Genomic DNA, 27,364 nt, shown 5'->3' on the forward strand with positions numbered 1-27,364 from the left:
CAGAGGGTGGCATGAGTAGTCAGAGAGTGGCAGTGGTGACAGAGAGTGGCAGTGATGAAGAAGAGTGTCCCAAACAGGCTGGACACGTAGAAACAACAAGTTCGCGAAACTTGCGACCCGACAGGTAAGTTCGCAATTTGCGAAATTGTACAAAACCCTCGCTAACTGGCAGAAACCCGCGCAAACACAAAAAAAAAAAATCCGCAAATTCGCGAGAATTCGCGGATTTTGCGGATTGCGAGTTCGCAAATCCGCAAAATTCGCGAACGCGAGATTCGCAAAATTCGCCCATGCTTACTCACCACATCATGATTTGTCTGGTTTTTTGATCAAAGCTGATCCAGTAAAAGTGATTGCCAGCGACGAGCTCCTGTGCTTCTGCCCCGTAAAGGGAAGAAAGGGAAACAAAGGAGAATCTATTGAAACCAGTGTCTCTGCTAACTTACAAAGAAGGTAGAGCTATTAGAACATAATTTAAGTTGTAAAGGAAATTGCACTTAGGGCAGATGCACTGCATGCACTTGACCTCTGGCACTGAAAGCCCACTACTGTTCCACCCACTAGATTCTTCCACTTTCGATGTAGAGTAGATCACGTATTCATGCAGCATAAAGACCCCTTAGGACTCTATGGCCTGGCGTGTAGCCACTGCACCTTACTGCTGATAATATGCAATAAGTCTGCCCCTTTCTGCAGCTGCAGGCAGCCGAGAGTATTGCAATAACGCATGCATTCCTGTAGCGGCACCCTTTCATTAAAAGTGGGGGTGGGGGCAGGGGAAAGGGGAGCCCTAGGAGTAGGGGGAATATAATAAATAAATAAAACACTTATCAGCTGCTGCCCTGCCGGTTTAGGTTTCTTCTGCTCGGTGTCCCTGCACACTGCACTGGTGCCTTGACACCAATCAAGGTGCTGCTCTCATGAGAGCAGCACCGTGATTGGCCTGAGCGGGCCTATTTAATGCTCGCACAGGTCCTAGGAGCCTGTGCCTCTACTCCACCCAACTGTACAACACAGCTCATGTTGAAAGAGATCAAAGTGCACATGACTGCTTGGACGGCCTTAGACAGCTGGCCAAACCGTCATGCGCACTTTACAGTGTGCACTACTCCCCCTGCATTCCTCCTGGCCCCGTCCAGAGTTGGCTGCCTGCAGCAGAAGGGAAAATAAAATGATAAAATGGTTTTATTATTTTATTTTTCCCGTTTGTCTGCTGCCTGCAACTCAGGAGGGGGTGGGGTGGCGGATCTCCCCTACCAAAGCGGGGGAGCCGCAGCTGATGCATTCTTGCCACAGATTGAGTCTGTTGGATCCAGGGTCAGGCTGGGGCAAAAAACTTGCCTGGGAATCAAAATAAAAGTGGCCCCCACTAGCAAAGACGACAGCTAAAAATGTGGTAATAGCCACTAAATATACTGTAAAACCCGGTCCGCAGATCATAAAACCGGCCCACAATTGAAAACTGCCCCACAAATTGACCTATTGGGCACTGCCTGGTTGGCCTATAGGCCACTTCGACACTGGTCCTTTTTGGGGATAATAGTTGTGCTTTATAGTAACATTATGACATTTGAACGCTGTCTGATGGACCCGAGCATTGCATTTACTTATACCCAAAGTTGGCCACTAACTTTCATCTTGTGCCTGGGTCATAGAGTTCCCTTGTAGACCCATGTGCCTCAGGATTAAAATATTCAGGCAATCCCTAAAGCCGCCCTGAGTGAAAAGAAATCTAAAGTTGGAGTTTTATTTTCATGTTTGGAGTTAATGTTCTTTGAAAATGATTGCAGCCGACATATGTTTCTATTTATTAAACTTATCCTGCAACATTGATAAAGTCCTTGCCGTGGGCGATCCAACGATCTTATTAAATTCTTTTAAAAATGATGCACTTCCTGAAAATTCAATTGCGGAAAACAAAACCTTAATGCTGGTGGCTTCCTAAAAGAAAACCACAGTACATGAGCACCAAATTACATTGCACAATCGTATTTGTTCTTTTTTTTTTCTTCCAAAGGCACAGGGAGATTAAGTGATTTGTTCAAAAATTGAGTTGATGCTAGACTTGAAACTGGTTCCCCAATTCCAAAGTTGACAGCTCTGGGCAATAGGCCACATCTCATCCCTACGTTTATGTAAGCTGTTTTCCTTTTGGCTCTATCAATGTGCTTGTTTGAGCTTGTCATTTTTTTTGCAAAACCTTACTGTTAATGGACCTGTCAGCATGTCGTTAATTATTATGAAAAGCACGCATATTTCCATAGTAGTCCATGGCATTGACTGGAACTACATTGTGTGGCTGGGATCCTTGTTAAGATTGCAGACTCTCACAGTGCAGGTAGCCAATGACTAGAGTGGGACACCCACTGTCTGCTGTAAGCTGTTTTTGAAAGTAAAATATCAATGATACATGGGGCCTAGGGATTAAGAAACATATTTTTAGTAAAATCGTAAATTCTTGGCTAACCCCAGACCTAAACAATAAATGAATGCAAGCTAGGGACCAAATAGGATTGTGTACATCATTTCTAGTGTTTTGCTCAAATTGAGGGTAACGTGAATCCCCAACACTAACTGAATTAATACTGTAGAAATCGTTTAATGTTTTTTAGCTGTCTGTTGGATACTTTGTAAACCTGTATATATGGTTGTACGTATATTACATTTGCGGAGTTTTTCTTTTTAATACAGTTTCTTTTATGGCTGTATTTACTGCAGAATAAAGATTATTATTATTATTATTAATATTATTATTACTCTTATTATACTGTAGAAACCCGCCTTTATGGCGGAACCGTAGGACAAATGCATCCCTTTTAAACCCACTCTAAAATACAAGTGTTCTTGGAAGGACCTTTTATAGAAAAGTCGAAATCCTGACCAGCATCCGGAAAATGGCGATTTCACATTCCTATTTATAGAATAACAAGAGTGTCTGCCAAGGGATCCGAGCTTCAGGGCAGCATTTAAAATAACACTGGTTCCTGGAACTAGTGGGTCTGGTGCACGTGCCCATGAGATGCTTCGTGGGTCGAACCTTTGAGATCATCCTTTTATTTAAACACTGGAAAGGTTAAGCTGCTCTGGTTTTAAACAAGCGAGTCCTCGTATAGCATGTATTGTGCTTAACTACATTAGTACACTGATAGGTTAATTTGAATAGGGGTACAGTTGCTAAGCAAATTGTTGTATCGGTTGCATGGAACAGTCGTGTGCAGTTGGTAAAAAAATCTTTGCACATATATTTCAAACTTTTGGTTTAGTGGTTTCGATATTGTGTTTTTTTCTCAGTGGTAGTGATGCTAAATTTTTCTGATGTTTTTTCAAAGATGTGACTGGGTTTTGATTACCTTCCAGCAGTCCAAGAGTGCTGTACTTGCTCCTATGTCCTTTGAGTGCTAATGCTGCAGATCACTTGTTTCAAGGTATCTGGTTTCAGGCCATCCTATTCCCCAGAGTCTCACCGCCATCAGTTATGCTTTGTTTGCGAGGCCAGCTCAACCCATGCCCTCATAACTTGTTTAATTACTTTTCAGTCATCCAGCAATAAAAAGAAGCATACAATTATATACAATTAGTTTGTGAAATACAATCAATATCTCAAAATCACAAAAAGTATTGAGCAAGGAGTCTTGAAGTTTCTTTTTCCAATCATTATTTATTTGCAGTCCTATGCGGTATGCTTACATCAGCCCAGCCAACGCGTTTCGTCCAACATGGACTTCCTCTGGGTTGGGTATATCTTTCAAAAATAGCCGAAGTGATCTTCTTCTTTGTATCCCGTTGTAAACATACTCTGGGATTCCCCGTAACGTCCAGATTATCAATGTTTAAAGGATAATTGCCTTCATATTCTATCTGCTGTGTTCTACGATCATGTTCGAGTGCCGTCTGTCTATCCATACTTTTCAGTCATGTTGGTCACCCTCAGAGAATGCCCTCCTTTTCCTTACAAGAACCTAACTTGATCAGAATCAAGAGGTATTCTTTTATTTAACTAGTATCTAGTCTGGAGGAAGTAATCTTCATTTAGACTCTTCCATCTGGAGAGAGGCCCTTGCTTGCTGCTTGTGGGGTGTGTGCTATGTGGGGATGGGATCTGGATTTCCTCTCTGGATGAGATGTGCAAAGCTGGAATATTATCTATGCCTCATGTTTCCTGTGAATGAACAGGATGGGGTGGGGGGGGGTTTCAGGAGTTGGTGCTCAGTACCGGCAGTTCCTGCATTGGATCATCGTTGAGTAAGACCTTCGCTTCCCTATGAAGGCTTCTTCTTTTTCTTCTGTTTTTTCCCCTCGCATTTCTTGGCAATAGCCTCAATTGTCTGATCCATTTCTGAAACCTCCCCTGCTTCAAACAATTTGCTTGTCTTTCTTCCTCTGTCTGTAGCTGCCTCATGAGAACTTTGTAACTGACACTTTAGTTGTGTTTGCACTTGAGAAATCCTCAGAGGCCAAGTCTGCCTCCCCCACACTTTATAGATGGTGGTGTGGTTGCGTTTATGTATGCAGACCTTGCTTAAGAGGCAGCGGAACACTTCACAGATCTCATTGAGTGGTTATAATAGTATACAATGTAGAAAGAATGACATGAAGTAGCATAGAGAGAGAGTGGAAGGCTGTCTCACGAAGATGCGACTTGTACAAGTGAGCCTTAAGGATTTTTCTGAATGAAAGGAGATTAAAGTTAACTCCAGTTGTTTCCAGGATCCAGCGCCATAGTCTGGAGGGTAAACCATGAGACCGCTTCTGTAAAGTCTTACTGCTTTTTATTTTTGGGAATCTTAAGTAAAAGACGGAACTTGGTTCTTGTCCTCCTTGTTTCCTCTGGCAATATGCATTTTGTCTTTAAGGTAGTACTAAAGTCAGAAGTGCAGAGCTTTATGTATTATGCAGGCTAATTTGCAGACCTGCGTCTCTCTGAGATTTAACCCCATCCGTGCACGGGGAATTCCTACGCTGTGCGGGCGTTTCCATTAGCGGGTGGGGATTCGGACGGCCGGGGGCCATCCTGCGCACACGCCTAGCATGACGCATGACGGCTCCCGGCTGTCGTGAGCATGGAAGAGGCTAGAGTAGTTGTTTTCGGATCAGAGCAATTTTTTTTTTCAACTAGAGACCGAGGGGCTCATTACAATGTCAGGCAGAAAGCCTCCGCCCAACACCATCTTGGATTTGGGACCGACTACTTGCAGTCGGCGATTCAGACTGCCGGATTACAATGCGACCAAACACTTTTCGGTCAGGCTCCTATGGGGTAATGGAGTGTGTGTGGAAACCCTGCACCCTGTCACAAGCACCCCACGGTGCCTGCCACACAGTGCAGGGTTTCACAGGGGGTACCTTACGTATCCCTCGGCCACCAATCGTAGTCCGCAGGGGCAGGAGGCCCTGCTAGGGGCCCCAAAGTCACTTTCTGACAGTCTTTCCATGTCAGACAGGCCAACACAGAAAGGCTGTTGGAAACCAACATTGTCATCCTGACTGCATAAACGCCATCCTGGTCTTGAGGGGCTTAAGGTGCAGTTCCGACCGACCGGAATACATCATAATCTGGCGGTTGGACTGTAAACCGACCAAGCCGGTCAGAAGGGCTCCGATGCGGTCGTGAAGATTCCGACTGTCTGGGAGAGGCTTTCCGCCCGACTTCGTAATGAGCCCCCAAGTGTGCTGTAGGTGTCCTTCAGAGGTATTTTCAATCATTTGTATGATGGCACCTTCACAACATTCGGCGTACTTGGGCCTACTTTCTAGAGGTGCAAGAAATCAGCAAAGAATTAGTTCAGTACAGATTTGGCTGAAAATAGAAGGATAAACCGGACGAGCATGAGAGAAATTCACATTGGAAACAAAAATAAAATGTGAAGGCCACATAAGAGGCTAACCTAAAGCTATTAAGGATCAAGAAAAGTTGTCTACTCACTGCATGCTGACTTCCTCTAACAAGCAAAATCAAAGTTTTTAAAAAAAATGTTTTATGAGAAATCTAATTTTCTATCCGGTTAAAAAAATAAAATCACATAAGTTTTGAGAAACCTCTCGTTGTTTGAGGAAAATAGCAGGTGACCATCACACCACTACAAAAAAAACTACAATAGTAGACCCTGATCTGATAGAATCTGATTTTGGATCACTTTCTGTACATTAGTAGGGTAATGGAAAGAGAAATATTGAACATGTTTAAGATCCTCTGGAATCTAACAATCTCATTCATGACTACCACTTGAGCTGTAGGTCAGGAAGTGAAGCAGAATCTGCAAAAATAAATATATAGGAAACTATCCTTGCACCCATGGATTCAAACTAGTCAGCAATGTGGAACTTTTTCCATCTTTAAGTTGCTTATGTCGATCAGGATCCACAATGGAGTAGATCGTCCCATTCTTTTCTAAAAAGAAATTCCAAGTTAGGATTGGCTCCACAGAACCAATCTGGAAATAAATGTGCTGCGGGGTTTCAAAATGCTCACCATTGTCATCTGTGCTATTTAATGTCTACATTCATTCTCTAGCTCAACATATTGATCCAGTTCATCTCTAGTTCTAGTTGCACACAGTGACAAATTATACATTTTCTTACCTCTAGATAAAAGTGTACCCGACCATAACATCCTATTTGCTTGGGTGATAGTATCCCTTGGGTGAGGAAATGTTTTACTTGCCCTCATGGGGATGGAATAGAGATGCATTCTTCACCATCACAGCTGACAGACTTATTACAGAGTGGAAACCGATTTGTTTCTCAAAATATCTACATGGTTTGATCAAGGCAGGCTGTTTCTAAAGACTCAGTCTAATATTTCGAGGAAATAGCTCTAGTTTTAACACAACTGTTTTCCCAACTTCTTTCCATGCCATCATGCCTCTTTGGACAAAGTTGTACTTATCTGAATGTAGAAAAGGAAGGCCTATAATTCAGTCATTGTTAAATTAGATATCATCCTCTATTCAACATTGAGATTTCTTTGTACAGTTAATTTCCTCCTTCAAGCATCCAATTACAATGGAATAGCAACAAGGTTGCTTCCTTTTTCCTGGCATGTAGCCATCCGACTTTGAAGGGTGGTTATGTAGGCTATCCTAAATACATTGTGCATGCTTATAATCGTTGCTGCAGTCTGTTACAATGCGCAATTTAGGTACAAAATTGAAAGGTGGCAAGGCATTGTATAGTTGACAAGGACGTAATCTGAATTAACAGACAGGACAATTAGTTTCACTGCATCCCCTCACTGCAAATTTCTTAGTACAAAAGTATGCTTATTGTGGAATTGCTATCTTGCATTACTTCATAACAGGTTGTTTTTAGTTTGCCTTTTTTGATGCGGTCACACTGTCATTTCCATACCAGTTATATCCTTTTGTTAACAAAAGATTTATGCATTTAGGGATTTTCAATGAAAAAGTGTTTTGGACTTAGGAAGGTTGTTGAAAATGTTTGACTAGAAGTTGCATTATTAATGCGTTTTACTGATCTAATAGTTGAAGTGTATGGCTGTAGACCATTTTTGCGATTGGAAATTATGCCTGGCTAACAGAATATAAGGGGAAGTAATTACTGAGGAGTAACCTTAGGGGGAACATTAGGAGGGAGAAGATCAACAAAATGTGATGCTGCAGAAAAGACTATTTTAGTTTCTATAAGACGGCAGTGTAGGAATTGACGTTAATCTAGTGTTTGACTAGTGTTTTAGATAATTGGAGAAAATGAACAAAGATGTGTTAATCAGCCAAAAAGAAGTGAGAAGATGAACCAAGCAAAGCTATCAAGAAAAGCAAGAGGGATGAAGATAATGACTATCTACTGAAACTTGATGTAGAACAGTAGAGCTCCATCAAACCCAAACAATAAGTAAATGTAAGATAGGAAAATGCTGATGCTAAAGCACTGATTGAACAAGGAAGGAAAGGAAGTTCAAATTAATTGTGTGGTGTGTCTTTTCCAAAGGTGTTAAGATTTTATGAAATAGGATACCAATGATAAACGACTCTACTTGAAAGTCACCTCTGCTTCAAATGCTTCAAACACTGCTTGAGCATCAATCAATCAATCAATCAATTCACTTTATTTGGTTTAATATAAACCTAGATCATAAAAGTACAATACAACGTTAGACTTCAGTCTCATAAAGTGTCAGGGCATAATACAGAGATATTGACCACGTTACAGAGGCCACGAGGAGAAACATCCTGCATAAAAATAAAGAATTGAACAAAAATATTAAAAAGGTCAGTGAATGATGCAAAGTTAATAACATTAGTGCTTAAACCTCACTCAAGGGTCGCCAAACACTCCAGTTACCTTGGTGTAATATAGCAATATGGCTATCATTCTTTACTTATTAGATTGCTTCTACAAGAGCATTTCATAATAATGTGCCTGGTGGAATTATAAAGTGTAATCTATATTGTCTATTGTGTTATAAATGCACTATAGTAAAAGATTAGAAAAACATGCAGCCCATTAAAAAGCTTAAAATTGCTATCAGCATGACCGACTCAAAAATCAATTCGACCTAGTCATTATTGACACCCATAAATAAGGCGCTAAGTAGTAGGACACAATGTAATTAGACCACATTTGTAAGAAATAAAGTGCAGTGCAGCAATGCATAAATTTGTGCTTCCACATGAAGGAAAGGATCAATCTGTTGTGATACACCACATCAAATTTGCAAAAAAAGATAATATGCAGGTTTGTTGGAGGAGATACTCCATTGCACGGACATGCCGACACAGCTTGTGGAGAGAAAATTCCCATGGGTTGGCCTAGCATACTTGGTATAAGGTTTAAACTAAATATTACTAATACATAGCAATGTCGAGGATTAGAGACAAATGACCGGTATGAATTTACATCATGGGGGATGGAGGGTGCCTTAAGATATTACCACCATGGATTTGATAAGATTATTTTTGTATCTATCACTGTCCATTTTAGTGAACAACAAACTTTTAATTAGGTCTTTTGGGGTTGTGAAGCAATTAGCTGGGTTTGTAAACGGAGACTGCAAACCCAAGGAAGTCAGTGTGTTTTTAACATATTGGATCCAGGTAACCTTATGTACGTGGATAAGGTTTCGGCATTTCCTATTTTTTTTTGTGTTAAATTAGCAGTTTCCCTTCTCAATAGTGAATTCCATTATAAAATCGGTGCAAGGCGAACCACATCTGATATATAAGGGACGTCCAGCTCAGAGTGGGTGTTAAAGTTAGAACAACCTCTGGGGAGGGCTAAAAGTTTTTTCCATTAAGGTATCTTGGATGCTTTATAGGGCATCTAAATTTGCCAAACTGCACACACGTGACTCATATGTGGCTATATAGATGGCTTTTGCTGTATAGATCTTTTTGATTGCCTCCGACGACTTAGACCTTAGTTTTTTAATCAAAGAAAATGCCATAATACTTTTTTACCAGCAGGAGACATCTGTTAGCTACCATATTTGAGCACATGGTCATTCTGTCCAACGAGACCCCCAAATAGGAGAAGGTTTCTGTCACTTGTAGAGTATTTATATAGCGCACTTCTACCCGGATGCCTCGTAGCGCTGTATTCATACCGCTGTGGAACCCATCCTGGCTTTCCTGTGAAATGTCCACTCCTGGGCACCCCCAAGGTGAAGCCAGGCATCCACAGCGCTGCTGGGGCCGTTATGTAGAGTATTTCTGATAGGGGTGGGTAACCCAATAAACCCTTGCGGGCTTGGGCAGTCAAAGTATTTAAAGGAAAAATTTGCCGGCAAGGGATTTGTTTGGTGCTTTGAGTTTCACAGTATCATGAAATCTATATTAATTAGATCAATGAGCTGAATAAAACAGCAACTGTGCGATGTTTTGTCAATTTTTAGAGAGATCAATAGAAACTACCACACTAGCTCTATGAACAATATAAGGACTTAAACTAATTAGTGATCACTTTTGTAATTATATACAATACAAGGTGTGTTAAATGAAAGAACAAAAGTAAAAAAGTAAAGCAACACGGGTAGGTTTGTTCTTGAAAAAGGTTTTAGTTTATATTTGTATAGAGATAAATTGTCAACAAATAAAGGGTACACAATTAGTAGCGATTGCATATGTATCTTAAGTAAATGGAGCTGAAAAAACAATCCATTAATACAAAAGAAAACAATCCAGTCTCTAGCAACGTAGATAAAAATGACTTCTTTTAAAGGATCATAAATAGAAAGTCAAAAACAAACAAAGGACTTGGATTGATGTGTCGACGTTTCGGTCTCAGTGGTGCAATCCAGAGACCATCATCAGGACAAGAAGATAAGGCAATGAAGATGACCCTTATAATGTATTAAAGACCCAAATATTGATGAACTCAGGTGAAAAATCAAGGTTCATAACCTTAAGGGAAATGCGATTGATACCCCTTGGTTGTATCCATAAATCCAGGTTAAGTCAGAGTTAAATCCTTGACCCGGAACAGAGGATACGTTTTCTACCTTTCCTGAACTTTCGTGGTTCCTGACATTGATGTCACGTTCTCACCTTACCATAAAGGATTTAACTCTGACTTAACCTGGATTTATGGATACAACCAAGGGGTATAAATCGCATTTCCCTTAAGGTTATGAACCTTGATTTTTCACCTGAGTTCATCAATATTTGGGTCTTTAATACATTATAAGGGTCATCTTCATTGCCTTATCTTCTTGTCCTGATGATGGTCTCTGGATTGCACCACTGAGACCGAAACGTCGACACATCAATCCAAGTCCTTTGTTTGTTTTTGACTTTCTATTTATGATCCTTTAAAAGAAGTCATTTTTATCTACGTTGCTAGAGACTGGATTGTTTTCTTTTGTATTAATGGATTGTTTTTTCAGCTCCATTTACTTAAGATACATATGCAATCGCTACTAATTGTGTACCCTTTATTTGTTGACAATTTATTTCTATACAAATATAAACTAAAACCTTTTTCAAGAACAAACCTTTCCGTGTTGCTTTACTTTTTTACTTTTGTTCTCTCATTTAACACACCTTGTATTGTATATAATTACAAAAGTGATCACTAATTAGTTTAAGTCCTTATATTGTTCATAGAGCTAGTGTGGTAGTTTCTATGGATCTCTCTAAGAATTGACAAAACATCGCACAGTTGCTGTTTTATTCAGCTCATTGATCTAATTAATATAGATTTCATGATACTGTGAAACTCAAAGCACCAAACAAATCCCTTGCCGGCAAATTTTTCCTTTAAATAGTTATGGAGATTAAGCAAGCTATTGCCCAGAGACACAGAGTGGGACCCATGATTAGTCTAGGCACCGAGGCGAGAATTATCAGGTCCGCGGAAATTGAGTCCAAGAGCTGCCAAGGCGGGAATTGAACCCTAGTCCTGGGCCAGACCTCTGCATCAGGGTCTGCCGCTCTAACAATTAAGCCAAGCTTCTCCACCTTCTCTACGCTTTTCCACTTACATTTTGCGTCCCGCTATGTGAAAGAATGGCCCTTTCTCTATGCCATTTCCCTGTTACCAAGATAAAAGTTTGTGATTCATTGACTTGGAGATGTAGCATTGCCATAAATATGACTTTCTCCTCTGAGTTTCTGCAGTGCCACACCCGTCTGGGCTATTATCACTTCAGCATCTGCATAGGGTAGAATAGGGATACGAACATGATTCACCATGGGGACATCTGATGTAGTGTCTGAGGCCTGCTTCCACACAATTTGTGTAAATAGAAAATAGGCATGCACCCCTTCCAGACTCACTTATTTATGGGAAACTGCCTTGTCATTCGGCCTGGCTTCCATACTGAATGCATGCTGAAGCTTGAGTACAGCTGACGTATAAATAGGATTATTGGCTCATCTATGCCCATCTCCTTCCTAAGTCTACAAAGATGGGAATAATAAACAGTCAAAGGCTGCTGATGTGTCCATGAGTGCCATATAGATCTAACCCTTTATGGCTGCGGTATATTTGGCTATGATCAGACTCCGGTTTAGACATTGGTCCAATGTCCCTTTCCCATTCTTAAATCCATAATGTACTGGATTTTCAGTGTGGCCCACTCTTCTAATCGGTCCATTAGTTTGACTGAGCCATCCAGTAAAGAAATGGGTCTGTAATTTTTGGGCAAGTATTTATCCACTTTTTGGTGAAAGGGGATAATATTTTTCTTTTCCCAAGATTCTGGTGACCCCACCACCGCAATAGCGTTAAACAAAGGTACCCCAAGGTCAGCGTTTTAAAAAAAGAAGTCTCTAGGGGCTCTGTCCGGGCCAGGGTCCTTAGCAGTGCTGCACTAGAGCAATCCGTATCTAGCCTCTGCCAAGGTAAATGTTGAGGGGAGGCGAGGGGGTCACTATGTCATCATGGGGGGTAAGCTAATTCTTACTTCGCCCAGAATTATCACAAAAGCTAACACTGCTCTGATGGGATCTATATATGGGTCAAGGCAGGCCATTATCTCCTTCTGGCTTTTGGCTACAATCCGAGGAATCAATCCCTCCTTGTTGATCTTGTCCCATTTGAGGACTATACTGTGCTTTCTCGCTATATGGGGTGTGGGAACTCTCCTCGACGGAGGATGGTGTTTTTCTTTCCATTTTAGATGGGAGGCTATTGCTGCAAGATCACTAAAAGCTGAGATGTGGATTTTAGTATTACTAAAAAGGGCTTTTTTGCGGGGGCCGGTACAACCAGATAGTTAATGGTAGAACCCTGAGAACTGGTGCTGATTGATTGTTTTTTCCAGGAGGCCAGAGATCGAATCAGCTGGGTTAATAATTTCCAAGTTCCTTATAGTAAGGAGTTTGTTTAACTAGTTACCATAGGCATTGTGTGAGATGTGTGGAGTTACCTCCCCTTCTCATCAATTAGATCACAGATTGGCTTTACCATTCTACCCCAAGTGCGAGTGAAAATCTCCCATCCATAAAATGTTTAGTGTTATGGTGGGCTATGAGGGTTACTCCGATCGCCTTCTCAAGTGAGTCCGCCACCCATGATATCTCATCCTTGAAGTAATTACTATAATCGTCGCTTCCTCTGAAGCCTTCACCCACCAGAAAATTATAATATGGTGACTCGTTATAAAAAACAAAAACATTTAGACATAAGGTGTTTCTGATCAGGGTTGGAAAGCCCCTCTTTCACTCTACTTGCTCTCGAAGGGGGTCGCTGGAGTATAGAAAGAGCAGAATCTGTCTATATGGCATGGCCCAATTTCTCAGGTTTTCTATAGACCTATTAGGTTGAAGCAAGTTGTATACTTAACCAATTCAGGATCTTCCAATTTCGACCTTAGCCCTGCTATATTCCAGGTTATTTTTTTTTTGAGTTGTTACCGATGTCCTTCATGGAAGGGTTCTTCTGAGGATTAGCTGGAGAGCATGTAAAGGCTTGTTGGGCCACGTTAACACCCCTGTCAATCGCAGGCTTGAAGGCCTTCCTAGACAGCAAAGTGATTTCTTGTGCGTATTGGGACGGTACATTGATTCTTGTGTGGATGAAAACAAAAGGGGTTGGAGAAAATACTTCTGTGTCCCTGTTCCATTGTATTTTGGCCTCAGGGTTTGTAGAAAAAGCATAGCGGAAGTGAATAAATCTGTGTATCAGGAGAAGGTTGGTTAGGTAGTATACACAACAAGTGCCTCACCAAAAATGGCGATTGAAGGTAACTATTATACAGTCCCCTCTAAATGTTTGGAGTTGCCCATACATGCAATTCTCCTAGCCCAAATGATATGCTTGGAAAGGTCGCGTTCCACCTTGTACATGTTTTAACATCCAGTGTAAGGCTTTGAACACCAATGTTGTATTGACTCTGTATATGTGTGGTTCAACTCAAGGGTGTTTGCCAGGATGAAAACGTAAGGGCAGACTGCTGGAGGTAGATCTAATGTTGTATAGGTCTTCTGCCATTTACCACCCTCCCGTCTTTCCAGTGATTGCGGCCGCACCTCCAATCATGGCTTTCAATGTGTCTTGTGTGGGGGCCTTCTGCCTTCGTACCACTGGGGGGGTACTTGTGCAGCAAGATTGCTTCTATGTAGAGAAGAGGGAATTTGGGTGGCATGGGGCATTGGCGGAGTGTTATTGTTGGTATGGGTCTTACGGAGTTCCTTGATATTGGATGAAGATAAGGGTTATTTAATCCATCCCCCCTCAAAGTCCCAGTGGCTGGCCTGTCTCTGATGGTGTAGTTCAGGTGGCTGAGTCATGCCCACTAGCTGAGAGGAGGGGATGGCATTGATATTTGGCAGTTACTGTGTATTCTCTCCCCCTTGGATTCACGCACTTAGCATGATGAGTGCGGCTGTTATCTTCAATCTTTCTTGGTCTGTCAGGAACCGGTTGTAGCAATAAGGAGAGAGCCAGCTTTATTTTTGTGCAGCGGGCCTCATTCACGGTCAAAATATCTGGCTTTGTTCCCATCCTTGTGTGTGTATCTGCTCTTGTCTTCATAGTTGTGGCCTTGTTACCTATCCCTCCCCTCTTTACTTCATAGGTGGTCAATAAGGGAGCCAATACCCCCTCCACTAGAAACTAGAGGGTTATTAGATTGACTTGTTACTTTGGGGGACTGGGTTAAGTGATAAGTAACACCTCCAGGACCCCTGGGTGTCAGCTGATAGCATGGTCCGGTTTGCCCGTGAGGAGTTATTTGCTCTCCGTTGTCAAACGGCGTGTGCGCCACACTCATTGCACCCTGGCTCACTTGACCTGCGGTGTAATTACTGCAGTTTTTAAGCTATGGAGGCAGGCCCATTTCCACCGGCCCCCGCTGACAAAATTAACAATATTGCGAGCTTACAGATATTAAGCCTTAACTGTAGGTCCCTTGTCAAACATCATGAGGATATTTATGAGCTTCTTACGGACTACTCCCCGGACCTGCTAGTCCTAACAGAGACATGGCTGACGAATGACACACTGGCCATCACTGCTTTAGCCCTCCCTTCTAACTATCTCATTCTAACTCAGAATAGATTTAAGGGCAGGGGAGGGGGATTGGCAGTGATATTTAAAGGCATCTACTCTTGCACTCTCTCCCCTACAGAGATAGCCAACTGTGAGAGCGCACTTTTTAAGTTGAAGGTCTCAGATACCTTCTCTTTTACGGGCATGCTGATTTATCGGCCTCCCGGGCTAGCGAGTACATTCCGGGAATCATTGGTTTCTAATGTCTCTGCCTTTATTTTACAGTCAGCTAACTTCAGTGTTCTGGGGGACCTTAATTTACATCTGGAGTCTAGTCTCTCCCCAGCAATACTGAAGTTTCTAGGGGATATGGAAGCCTGCCAATTACGTCAGCTGGTGGTGGGGCCCTCCCATCTAGCAGGCCATTTATTGGACCCGGTGTTTTCGAACATTCAGGAAATTTCAGTTTCCACTCCTAGTCCTCTTAGCTGGACGGACCATTTTTTGGTACAGATCGCTGTTAGGATTCCAGCTGGCCCTGGGGGAAAGCCTCCTCCTCCTTTTTTGAGACGTGCATGGCACAAACTTGATGGGGCACTATTTGAGGCTAGATTAACTAAGTCCCGACCTGCCTGGCCTACTAATCTGGATGAGGCGGATCTAGCCTATAGAGAATGGATCAATGAGTCTCTGGATCATTTCATACCCAGGAAAATGTCAAGACCTAAACGTAAGCAGTCCCAGTTATGGTACTGTGAGGCGCTTGTACTAAAAAAAAAAGGAGTGTAAGGTACTTGAACGTATCTGGAGAAGATCGTATGACTTGGTAGCCAAATCCAATTTTAGAATTGCCACAAAAGCCTACCATAAGCTGATAAAAAAGACCAAGGCCAGTTATTATACTGATCTGATCAATGCCAGCACAAATCGCACAAAAACTATCTTTGCGTTAGTGAAGGAGCTTACTACATCTCCCGTGGGGACTAATAGCACCATAGTATCTGACTCACAATGCGAAGAGCTGGCTCACTTCTTCATTAAAAAAGTACAAGGGATTTATAATGCATTTAACTCTGGAGAACCATCTATGACTTACAGACCTACTACGGACTCATTGAGCCTTCCCTATTCCCTCCTAACTCTCCCACCCATCTCTCAGACAGACATGGAACCCCTAACTTTAAGAATCAAGTCGGGGTCCCCGGAAGATCCTGTCAAACCCGAGATGTTTAGACTGTTTCCGGAATCTATCTTGATAGAAGGGCAAAAACTGATTAATAAATCTTTGCAATCAGCTACCATCCCGAAATCGTGGAAACATGCCAAAGTGGTCCCCTTGTTAAAAAAACCCACCCTGGACCCCTCCAAGCCAGAAAGTTTCTGGCCTATCTCGTTGCTTCCTTACTTGGCCAAAGTAATGGAGGCACATGTCAATTCTATTCTGACGGGTTTTCTGGAGACTAATGGGATCTTGGAGGAGTCTCAGAATGGATTCCGTGCCAAACATAGCACGGAGGCAGCCTTACTGGCCGTCACAGAACATCTAAGGGTGGCACAAGACAGGGGTGACACCTCAGCTGTGGTGCTGCTAGATTTGAGTGCGGCGTTCGACACCGTCTCCCATGGGATCCTAGTTAGGAGGCTATGGGAGATAGGTGTCAGAGATGATGCTCTGGACTGGTTCGTGTCATTTCTATCTGACCGTTCCTTCCAGGTTCATGCTCCCCCGTACTCATCTGGCAGTTTTCCATTGGGCTGTGGTGTTCCTCAGGGCTCTGCCCTCAGCCCCACGCTGTTTAATGTGTATGTCCGCCCCCTGGCCACATTGGCCAGGGAACGTAACATCGAACTAATATCTTATGCGGACGATACACAGCTGATCTTCACCTTCTCTAATAACATCGTTGGTGATCAAGCCAAATTCCAAGAGGATATCATGGCCATTTCCAGCTGGCTTACGGAGAACTGTCTTCAGTTAAACTCATCTAAGACTGAAGTCCTCCTGGTCGGCCCGGACACCCAAAAGTGGGACGAGCGGTGGTGGCCCCCCCACATTGGGCTCACCGCCTATGCCCAAGAAGGAAGTTAAGAATCTGGGTGTGATCTTAGATGATGCTCTCACCCTGGATTCCCATGCGAAGAGGATAGCTGGTACTTGCTATGGCCGCCTGCGCTCTCTGAAACCTATTCTTGGCTTCTTTGAACCTTCCACCCGTCAGACAATTGTCCAGGCTATGGTCCTATCCCATCTGGACTATTGCAATGTATTAATGCTTGGGTCCAATCTGACAGTCATCAATAGACTACAGAAAGCTCAGAACGCGGCAGCTCGTACCCTGTTCGGCTTACCAAGACGTTGCCATACCTCTCAGGTTTTGCGCAGGCTCCATTGGTTGCCCGTAAAACAACACATTCAATTTAAAACCTTGTGTGTTATGCATAGAATGTTACATTGTCTAGGTCCTAAAATCTTGCAAGGAATTTGTTCCTTCTATGTTCCACAGCGTGCACTCCGGTCTGCGGACCTTTTCCTTGCTTGTACCATCAAGATTCGGAGGTGTAGAGTTGGTGGCCGCTCTTTTAGGTTTCGGGCCCCTAAACTCTGGAACTCTATTCCTTTAGGTGTACGCTCCATCACAAATCACCTACATTTTCGAAAACAAGTAAAAACTTGGCTGTTTTCTTCTATTTAGGGTTCCGCGGTGAATAGATATCCTGCCGCATCCCTCCGGCTGTTATGTGATTGGACCTGTCTGCAAGCGCTGGGACGCCTCGTTGCTGGGGTAGCCATGCGCTATATAAGAGTTACGTAACATAACATAACATAACATAACATAACCTCCTGGCCAGAGACCTGCCCTCCACCTCTACCTCTGCAGCTCGGCTGCTGCACCGCTGTCGCTCCTTGGATCGTGCCGGTGCAGGTAGGGGTTTGAGCCTCCGTGTCATGCCTGCTTTGTTCTGCCAGTATTATTTGCTTTTCCTTTATTCGTTATTTCTATTAGTGCCTGTATTATCTTGTCTGGTGCCCGTTTTTCGTCTCCTCTGTACCCTATTGCCCTCATTGTTGAGCTTTGTACTGTTGTCTACAACCCCCTCCCGCCCGTTCTTGCTCCCTTCCCGCGAATGCTACCCCCGTGGCCCCTCCCAGCTGCTCCTCCCTACCCTTTCCCTATTAACGGCAGCCGCTGCTCGGCCATGCCACTAGCGCCAATGGCAAACCAGTCGGTGCCTGTCTGCGATCCGAAACCGACCAGCACCAGAACCGCTGGATTTTCCATCACACACCACTATGACACCGCCACCCCAACAGGCAATGCCCTCGGAAGGCCGCCTGGTTCACCACCAACCTTCAAGAAGCTAGACATGCATGCAGACGGCTCAAAGAATGATGGAGAAACAGCAAAACAACCGAAGACAAGTCCACCTATACATGCCATGACTGAATACCCCCAACTCATAAAAACCACCAAGAGGACCTTCATCCGGGTCAAAATCCGGACCAACGCCAGCAACTCTAAGGAATTCTTCAACATCATCCAGCAGTTCACCAAAGCCCCCAGTGAAGGCACGGACATCACACTGTCCCTAAACCTCTGCAACAAACTCTGCTCCTTTTTTCCACCTAAAGATCAAGGTCTAATACAACAACTTCAGCACACAGAATTCAGAAAGCACCCTCCCCTCCAGCAACAACAGCCAGCCCACCATCACCATCTGGACATCAGTCACCACCAAAGACACTACTGTGACCATGACAAGCACCCAGTCAGGAGCCCCAACTGACCCCTGCCCACCTCACATCTTCCACATGGTCGCCGCCACCATCACACCCGAAGTACTCCACACCATCAACACCTCTCTGGAATCCGGCATATTGCCCGACAACTGGAAGCGGGCTGAGGTCAAGCCCCTCCTCAAACCCTCAGCTGACCCGACAGACCTGAAAAACTACTGGCCCATCTCTCTCCTTCCCTTCAACGGCAAAGTCACGGAATGAATTGTCAACGCACAACTGACCACCTTCTTCGAACAGAACACTGTACTAGACTCCTCCCTAGCTGGATTCTGCAACAACCACAGCACCGAGACCGCCCTCCTCGCCGCTACAGACGACATCTGCATGATACTAGACCAAGGACACAACGCAGCCCTCATCCTGCTAGACCTCTCCCCTGCCTTCGAGACTGTCTCCCACCCCACTCTCACCACAAGATTCCACAATGCCAGCATACAAGGTCTCGCCCTCAACTGGATCCGCTCCTTCCTCACTGTCAGAACCTCTGCAAGACCTTCAAGTTGATGCCACCCGAAGCCAGAAAAACAGTCACCCACACACTCATCACCAGCAAACTGGACTACAGAAACGCCCTCTATGCGGGAATCAACAAATCCCTGCTACAGAAACTCCAGGACACCGCAGCCAGACTCCTCCTCAGCACCCCATGACAGGAACACATGATCCAACTGCTGCGAGACCTACATTGGATCCCCGTTGAGAAGTGATTAACCTTCAAGCTACTCGTCCACTCCTACAAATCCCTCCATGACATCGGACTCAAATACCTCAACAAACCAATATCTTTCCACCCACCCAAAAGACACCTCCACTCCGCCGACCTTGCCCTAACAACCACCCCGCGCATCTGCAGATCCAGAGCCGGGGGAAGAGCCTTCTCCAGCATCAAAGCCAAAACCTGGAACAAACTACCAGTCAACAGAAGCTCCCCCACCCTACACACTTTCAGAAAGAGCCTCAAGACCTGGCTCTTCGGCTGACCCGGAAATGCTCCCCGTCCCCCCCTCACCCCCCTGCAGCGCCTTGAGACCCTCATGGGTGAGTAGTATGCTCTAAGCCCCCTGATTGATTGATCTAGACATTCGAGCAATGTTCACGGGCACCGTCGTTTGGGGGGAGGATCTCACCTCTCCTATGGCGAGCCGACGTTCTGTGAGTTCGATCTCTGACAGGGCGTCCACAGCTCTTGTGAGGAAAGAGTCCACGGTATTTATTGTTCTCACTCCCTTCTTCACTGGTTTTTGCCTTCCTTTTGCTCATTGACTTTCAATGGCGCGAGAGATGGGTCTAGTGTGACAAAGTAGCGGGGACTGATGGGGGGGCACCGCATCATGTGGGCTCCAAAGGGTGTTTACCTCCGTGGTTCAGAGTCACCCTTTTATGCATGTGTGTCATTGTAAGGAATGTTGGGGATTGTAATTTACCCCAACTGTGGCAGTAAAGTAATCCAGTTATGGATGGCTTCTCCCCCTCTGCTGCTGAAGGGCAATGCGGGCACAGCTGTTGCGGATCAGCATCATGATTTTATTCACATGTCTTGTCATGAGGGATGTTGGGGATTGTACTTGTTCCCAGCGGTGGCACTAGAGTAATCCAGTTATGCGCAGCTTCTCCCCCTCTGCTGCTGTCAGGCAATGGCCATTCAGTCCTTTATGTCCAAATTCTACTTGCAACAACCCAACCAAGGGAATTCCTGTTTATTTGCCAAGAACAGCAAACAAGATCTAGTATAAGCCTGGATCAATGATCTGAAATATGTCCAAATTTGTATGCCAAGTCACTTTGATTCACCCTGTTCGCTAACCTCACCCTCAAGGAACACATTGCCTAAACAACAAGGACAGCCTGGTATCCGCTCTCTCTTCTAAAGTAAGTCAAACTGTAACCTCAAGAAAGCAACTTCAGAACTGGAGTTCAGGCCCTCTTACTCTTGCATCTGGATGGTGGTAATGTCATCCTCCACTGCCTTCTAGACTCTACATTGGCACCTTTGAGGCCCTCCTCCAAGCTGCAGAACATCTCCAGCAAGGCATGAAAAAATATGATCACATCCTGATGGAATCCATTGCACCCACTTTCTAGCCTGAACCATATACAAAACCGGCTGCATCACTTTAAAGACATCATAAACTGTATACCACTTGTCTTGCAGACGCTCACCATCTATGGCGGTTCCTGGCACACCCTCAGCCAGGACACCATCGGACTACATACTAAGAAGATTAAGAAAGCAAAAACAATGCAGTCTGCCTTTTCCACCTGTGCAGGATATTAAAGAAAATGCTCGTCCCGCCCACCCCACCCACAGAGAAGACTCAATTTGTATATATACATTTTAATACTTTATTTTTTCAAATTTATTTTTTCAAATTTATTTAGTACAATTTGCATTGCATCAATTAAATCATATCGATTACATATCTTAACAGAATATTGTACAATGTTTCCCAAAATTGACAAATTATATACTATTGAATATATAATATTGATGCAGGGCTCCCTTTATTTTTTTATATATTTTTTTTTCTACCTGAGCGTCCAGGATTTGGAACAACATCCCCTTATCCATCAGGACAACCCCAACACTACTTTAAATTAGGAAAGAGTTAAGGAATCGGTTTTTAAAGAGCACTTGTCACTACCTCATAATGAACGAAATGCCAACAACACATTTCTTCCCATTTTATGCTGGTCTTTGACCATATACAGTTCTCAGCTGCCTTTTGGCAAGGTTTGCACCATAGAAATAACATAAATGAATCGCTACCTGCATATCCGTATCCAGCAAAAACCTTAATTCATGAATTCCTAGATAAGGCACATCAAGTGCCTATCTAGGAAACAAAAAAGCGCAATTTTGATGATGGTTTTGTAAATGGATCTTATGTGCCTAGCAAGAAAACCTCTCAGTGACTGGGCACTCCCCTACCATTGTTAGATAGCTTTCTTACTTCCCCACTTTAGACTGCTTCTCACAGGAACACTAACACCCCATTGATAAGTAAGCCCAAAGCTGCTCAGACCCATGGTTTAACTAGAACAGAAAGACACTCCATGTATAAATCTACAGCTTGCCCCTCCCATCCACTGTATACAGCACTCTGTTCCTTATGAGGTTCACGTTAAGTGCATACATAAAGGTGTGACACCTTACCCTTCAAGAATGTATTATTATACTATGTAGGTCGTTGCCCGTATTCGTGGTGGAAGATGGTGAAAATGCATTTATAACATTTAGACTACTTAATGAGAACTCAAATTAGCAGCTAAAAGTACATTAGCCAGACTAGTAATGAAGGACCTCTACTAAGACTAATAAAATAATTGTTACATATAAACCTTGGTATTGCATAAGTGTGTGGCTTATTGAATTGAGTTCTGTAAGAATCGTTAGCTTTATTTATACTTTCTTGCAAAAACTTGATAGACTGGAAAATCTTAACTATTTTTATGACTACTGATTCATATTGTAAAGTACACTTTAGATTGTGTGACTATTAAAGTAAATCACTTAAAATAAGTTAAACTTTGTTGTAATAGACATATCTTATTTACAGGATCGGAAACTTACAAAGATGGAAAGGCAAAGGTTTAAAGAAGAAGCAGGAATGCTGAAAGGTCTACAGCATCCAAATATTGTTCGTTTTTATGATTTCTGGGAGTCCTGTGTGAAAGGGAAGAAAGTCATAGTACTGGTGACGGAGCTAATGACGTCAGGGACGCTGAAAACGTAAGTGTTTAAGAAAAAAAAGATAAACGAATAATGGTGCCAAATCATAAAATATCCAATTGCTCCTCAGTTGTGGCTCGAAAAAAGCATCTGGGGTTCAAGATTTTTTTTTAGATCTCCATTGAAAAAGCCAACCAGCAGAGATGGAAATCACCTACAATGGTTACATGTATCTGGGAGATGTACTCTAAATGTTCTTAATTAGTGACGCACATGTAAACTGCGTTCTTTCCTGAAGACTTAAGTGATGTTCTTTGGTAGTGCAACATCTAAATCCATTTAAACTTAATTAAAGCTCTAATTCCTTCTGCTTCTTGTTTAACTTTATAAAATGGAAAATTAAAGTTTCTATAGAAGGCTGAATTAAACCCCGTTCGTCTTAAGTAATACAGAATAAAGGGCACGTTTCTTCTAGCATCCTCTAATTATAATTTTTTTTTCCAGGTACTTGAAGAGATTTAAAGTGATGAAACCCAAAGTTCTTCGCAGCTGGTGCCGACAAATCCTGAAAGGGCTGCATTTTTTACACACAAGAACTCCTCCGATTATTCACAGAGACTTGAAATGTGATAATATCTTCATTACTGGGCCAACTGGATCTGTGAAAATTGGAGATTTGGGCTTAGCAACTCTAAAAAGAGCATCGTTTGCCAAGAGCGTAATAGGTAACTGGCAAGCTTTTCCCTTCCTTATACATTTTATGTAAATTCTTAGTTCCCTGTGTTTGCGACTTACGTTTTGTACAGCATTACAGAAACTGGGGAAGTAACTTTACTAGGAGTGGTCTTAAGAATTCGACTCAATGGAATTCCGCAGAGTTAAGTAAAAACTACACAAGAGTTTGTGGCGTTTCTCCAACGGGCAGGAATGGCCATGTTGCGCTGCTCGCGCTGTGATTTAGGCCAAGGATGCGCATTCTTGTCCTGACAAATCAGCACAATGAGCTCAAGGAGGTTCACCGGAGGGTGCAGCTACTTGAGCTGATTTTGCTGCCGCTCAAGTAGATTTCTACTCGACTGGCAGCCTTCTGACCTCGAACTGTCACGACAACCCTCATTGGAGAAATCTCACCAGGTGCCCTGATAGCGACCAGAAATTTACAATACAGGATGCAAAATCTCGGTTGTAAGCTTACCGTTCTGGTACTGCGCGCAAGAAAAAAAATCTGTTCCGTGCAGATGCCCGTATTTGGCAGGAACTCCATGTTACAAGAGTAATGCTGAGACTCCAAAATTGTGTTAATTCCGGGGACGGAATGGAATATTTCACTAAGCATGGGCGAATTTTGCGAATTGGCAATTCGCGAATTTGCGAATGGCAACCCGCAAAATTCGCGAATTTGCGGATTTTTTTATTTTTGCGTGTTCGCTGGTGTTCGCGAGGCGCTTTGCAATTACGCGGGGGGGGTTTGCCTGCTTAATCACTGTCACCCTCTAGTTTTTTTATGCCCATCTGCCCTCTGTACCACTCGTTTCTGTGCCCTTCTGCCCTCGGCCCCACTTTTGTGCCCTTCTGCCCTCAGCCCCACTTAGAATGGCACCGGCAAGTTGCCAGTGCCATTCTAAAATAGCTAGAAATAGCTTCAACAGGAAGCACTAATAGATAAAGTAAAGCAGGTGCTCCAGTTGAAGCTCAAATTAAGTTACACAATCATTAATCACCCCAAATTTGGGGTGATTTATGATTGTGTAACTGAATTTGAGCAGCACCTGCTTTACTTAATCTATTAGAGCTTCCTGTTGAAGCTGACTTTTGTAACTATTTTAGAATGGCTCTGGCAGCCCGCCGGCGCCATTCTAAAAGAGTTACAAAAGTCAGCTTTAACTTTTGACCCAATCCGTTCCGTTCGCGGATTTTGCGGGAAATTAGCGAATCTCACGGATTGCGAATTTACCAAAAATCCGCGAGCGGAACGGATTTTCCGCCCATGCTTATTTCACCCACCTCTGGTTTTCACACCTTTCAAACACTCTGCAAGAATTTGGAATATGAACACCTTTGAAACACTCTACAAGAATTTGGAATATGAACTCGAGAATGAAAACCCCTTTTAAAGCATAAGCGTGGCACTGGACTTTTGCTTCAACGCTCCAGTGTCTTTCGGTTTTATTTAAGTACATTTATTGTTGATTGATTACAATCTTACAATGTAAAATCCTAAAAACAATCCTATTATACAATCGATACGATAAAAATAATTAATCAATCATTTTATACAATTGAGTAAAAAGATTCCAGGGTTGCTGTTTAAAAACGTTCTAAACAAAATTAGTAGAATTCAAGCAGCTATCAAGACATCGATGGCTGACAAAGTTATTGATGTATATTAAGTAGCACCTCCTATGATTAGGTTACTTAAACCAGTGGCAACACACAAATGTTCCCTAAAAACAGTAGATAAGTAATTCTATGCTATGTGTAAAAGAAAAATTCAGTCACTGGCCGTAAATTCAAACCAAGATAGCATTGTGAGAGTCCAATTTTCTTGCTGCAAGCTTCAATAACTTTGCAAAAATGCAGTTCAATGATGTATCTGGTGTTTTAAAGCAGGCAATCACAACTTGTCTGCACATACGAATTCCCCGCTGGTTAAAAGGTATCCTTAAGAGCCCTCTTCTTTCTTCCAGTAAAGCAGGCCGAAGACCGATTAAGTGAGTGATGTCTTCCTCTCCAATTAAGCACAGTCTGCAACATGTGTCTTTTGTTAGCTGCAGCCAAGGCATCGCATGGGCAAGCCCTGGGAGAAGGCCAAATTGCGCTCTAATGAAACCATTTTTTAGCTGTGTTGACCATCTAGTCACTAAATAGGGTTATGATTTAAGTATTTTATATTCGTTCAGTGTCATCCAGGCATGTGATCGAAGTGCAAGGAACTCTGTCTTTTAACATCGAAAGTATTGTTCATTATTTTGTGGATTACTTTTTTAAAGGACTCTCGGGTGAAGAGATTTCCCCTAAACTGCAAGCTGGTAACTCATCAAACGCTGAGTCTAGATACTTCTAAGATGGACAGTTTGCATATGTCTGAACATCTTGCCTTAGGACTTGCAATAGATGATTTTAATTTTTAATTTTCTTTTCCAAATTTAATGTAAGCTCCTTTCCTTGCGATAGTTTGATTTAATAGTCCAAATTCGAGCCTTGTCTGTGCCAGGAAGGCATTGCACGGTAGATGGAAAAGAGATCTAAATGTTTGTACAAGAATTGCGCTTAGGGTTACTGCGTCTCTACCACGCAGTGCCTTGCTTCCGTAAGAGAAGCTTGGTCAGAATTTTGTGGTTATTGCTTTTAGCAATGGGAGATGGGATGGACTCCTAGAGACCTTTGTAGCGTGTAAAATGCTAGAAGCAGAGTGTTGCATTTCCTCTGCAGGTCCTGCTTACGCTTCTGAAAAGAACCCTCATCAAATAGTACTCCAAGGTATCTATATGCTCTTTATGTATCCTATTGCTTATTTCCACAACGTTTATTTGTCTTCTCATTCATTGTCATACCATTTATAATAAATAGTTTGGTACGTTATCAACGTTGTGGCAGGCCAATCTTTGTTTGAATTAACAAAATCACATCTTTGGCATTCAAGGGGTTCGATATGTGCTTGTATACTAACTTGGGAGGATGCACATTTAATTCATCCAGAGCTAGATCAGCCAAAAATAGTTTAAATAGGGATGATGCCAGACCTCACACTTGTTTCATTCCCTGGGAGGTTTCAATTTACCTATGCAGGAATGAACTATCCCCTATTTTCACCCTTACTTGGCTATCCGAGTATGACATCTGGATTCCCATACAAAACAAGCTGGAATACCTAGATTAGACTGCTTTTGCCAGAGGACGCGGTGCTGTATGCAGTCAAACGCTGACTTCAAATCTACAAAACAAAGGTAGATTGGTTGCTTACTTAATTTGTATTTATCTAGAATTACTGAAAGTACTAAAATATTGTTCACCGTACCGGACCCTTGAACGAACGCAGATTGGTTTGGAGGGATAATCTGCCTCTCTACTGCCCAATGTGATAATTTAGCCAGGAGGATCCCTGTGAATAGTTTTACCTCGGTATCTTGCAACGTGATTAGGCGATAATTTTCAAGTTGGAGCTAGTCTTCCCCTTTAAAAATGGTTATTTTAGAGCCTTTCCACAAATCCAGCATAGTCTCTAGCAGAAGTGAAGTCGGTTTTGCCATATACCGGGCTTGTGGGATTCCGTTTGGGCCAGGTGCCCCTCTTGTCTACTTATTTTATTAAATATGCATATTTGATCTTCTGAAATACGAAGTGTGGGTTCATCTGGGTTTATCAGCTTCATTGAAGTTTACTTTCTGTTTCTCAGGTATAAAGTAAATTAGTCTCCAGAACTTGATAAAAATGTTTTGTTAAAAAACGACCCAGACTACTTCTGTTAAAGCTGAAGTTGTGATCGCCGTTAGGGCTCCATTCAAGCTGTTAATAATTCTCCAAAAATCTCTTGAGGGTTTCTATTTACTAATAACCAGTGCTTTTTCCCAAAGGATTTTGTTTTGCTGTTAATGTGTCTTCCCAAATTAAATTTCAGTAATCCATATAGTCTTCAATTCAATTTGGAGCTCTTGGTTCTCTGCTTTGCTTCCTTGCTCAAAGCTATGGACGTGATTGAGTCTATTGTTCTTAACAACCAGCGCAACCTTCTGTAGTTTGTTGCTACTAACTCTCCTAGGAGCGAATTTGCCTTTTGATGAGATGTGTATTGAACCTTGGTCTTAATGATTTGTTGAATAAGGTTGCTTTTGTTTGTTTTATTAATCTGAAATGAGGATCTAATTGAAATCAGGGTAAGGTTACTGCTTTTAAAACAATCCATTAGTGCAAGCCTACTACTTCATAGGTCCATGCAGGGAGAGTATCTTGTTGATACCTTCCATTCAATACCCTTAGGCCAAAGTATTTGAGATCTTTTACTAGTC

General features: G+C 42.7%; 1 protein-coding gene across 1 annotated transcript in view; it reads left to right on the forward strand.

Moving 5' to 3' along the window:
- The window catches only part of WNK2 (WNK lysine deficient protein kinase 2), a 621,829-nt gene that overhangs the window by 158,848 nt on the left and 435,617 nt on the right, over window positions 1–27,364 (forward strand). Inside the window, exons 3-4 of the mRNA XM_086939164.1 lie at window positions 22,246–22,418; window positions 22,863–23,083. Of these exons, the coding sequence (XP_086795290.1) occupies window positions 22,246–22,418; window positions 22,863–23,083 (394 nt within the window). The remainder of the gene's footprint in view (window positions 1–22,245; window positions 22,419–22,862; window positions 23,084–27,364) is intronic.

Source organism: Lissotriton vulgaris, chromosome 9 (assembly GCF_964263255.1).
Source record: "Lissotriton vulgaris chromosome 9, aLisVul1.2, whole genome shotgun sequence".
Taxonomy (NCBI): Eukaryota; Metazoa; Chordata; class Amphibia; order Caudata; family Salamandridae; genus Lissotriton; species Lissotriton vulgaris.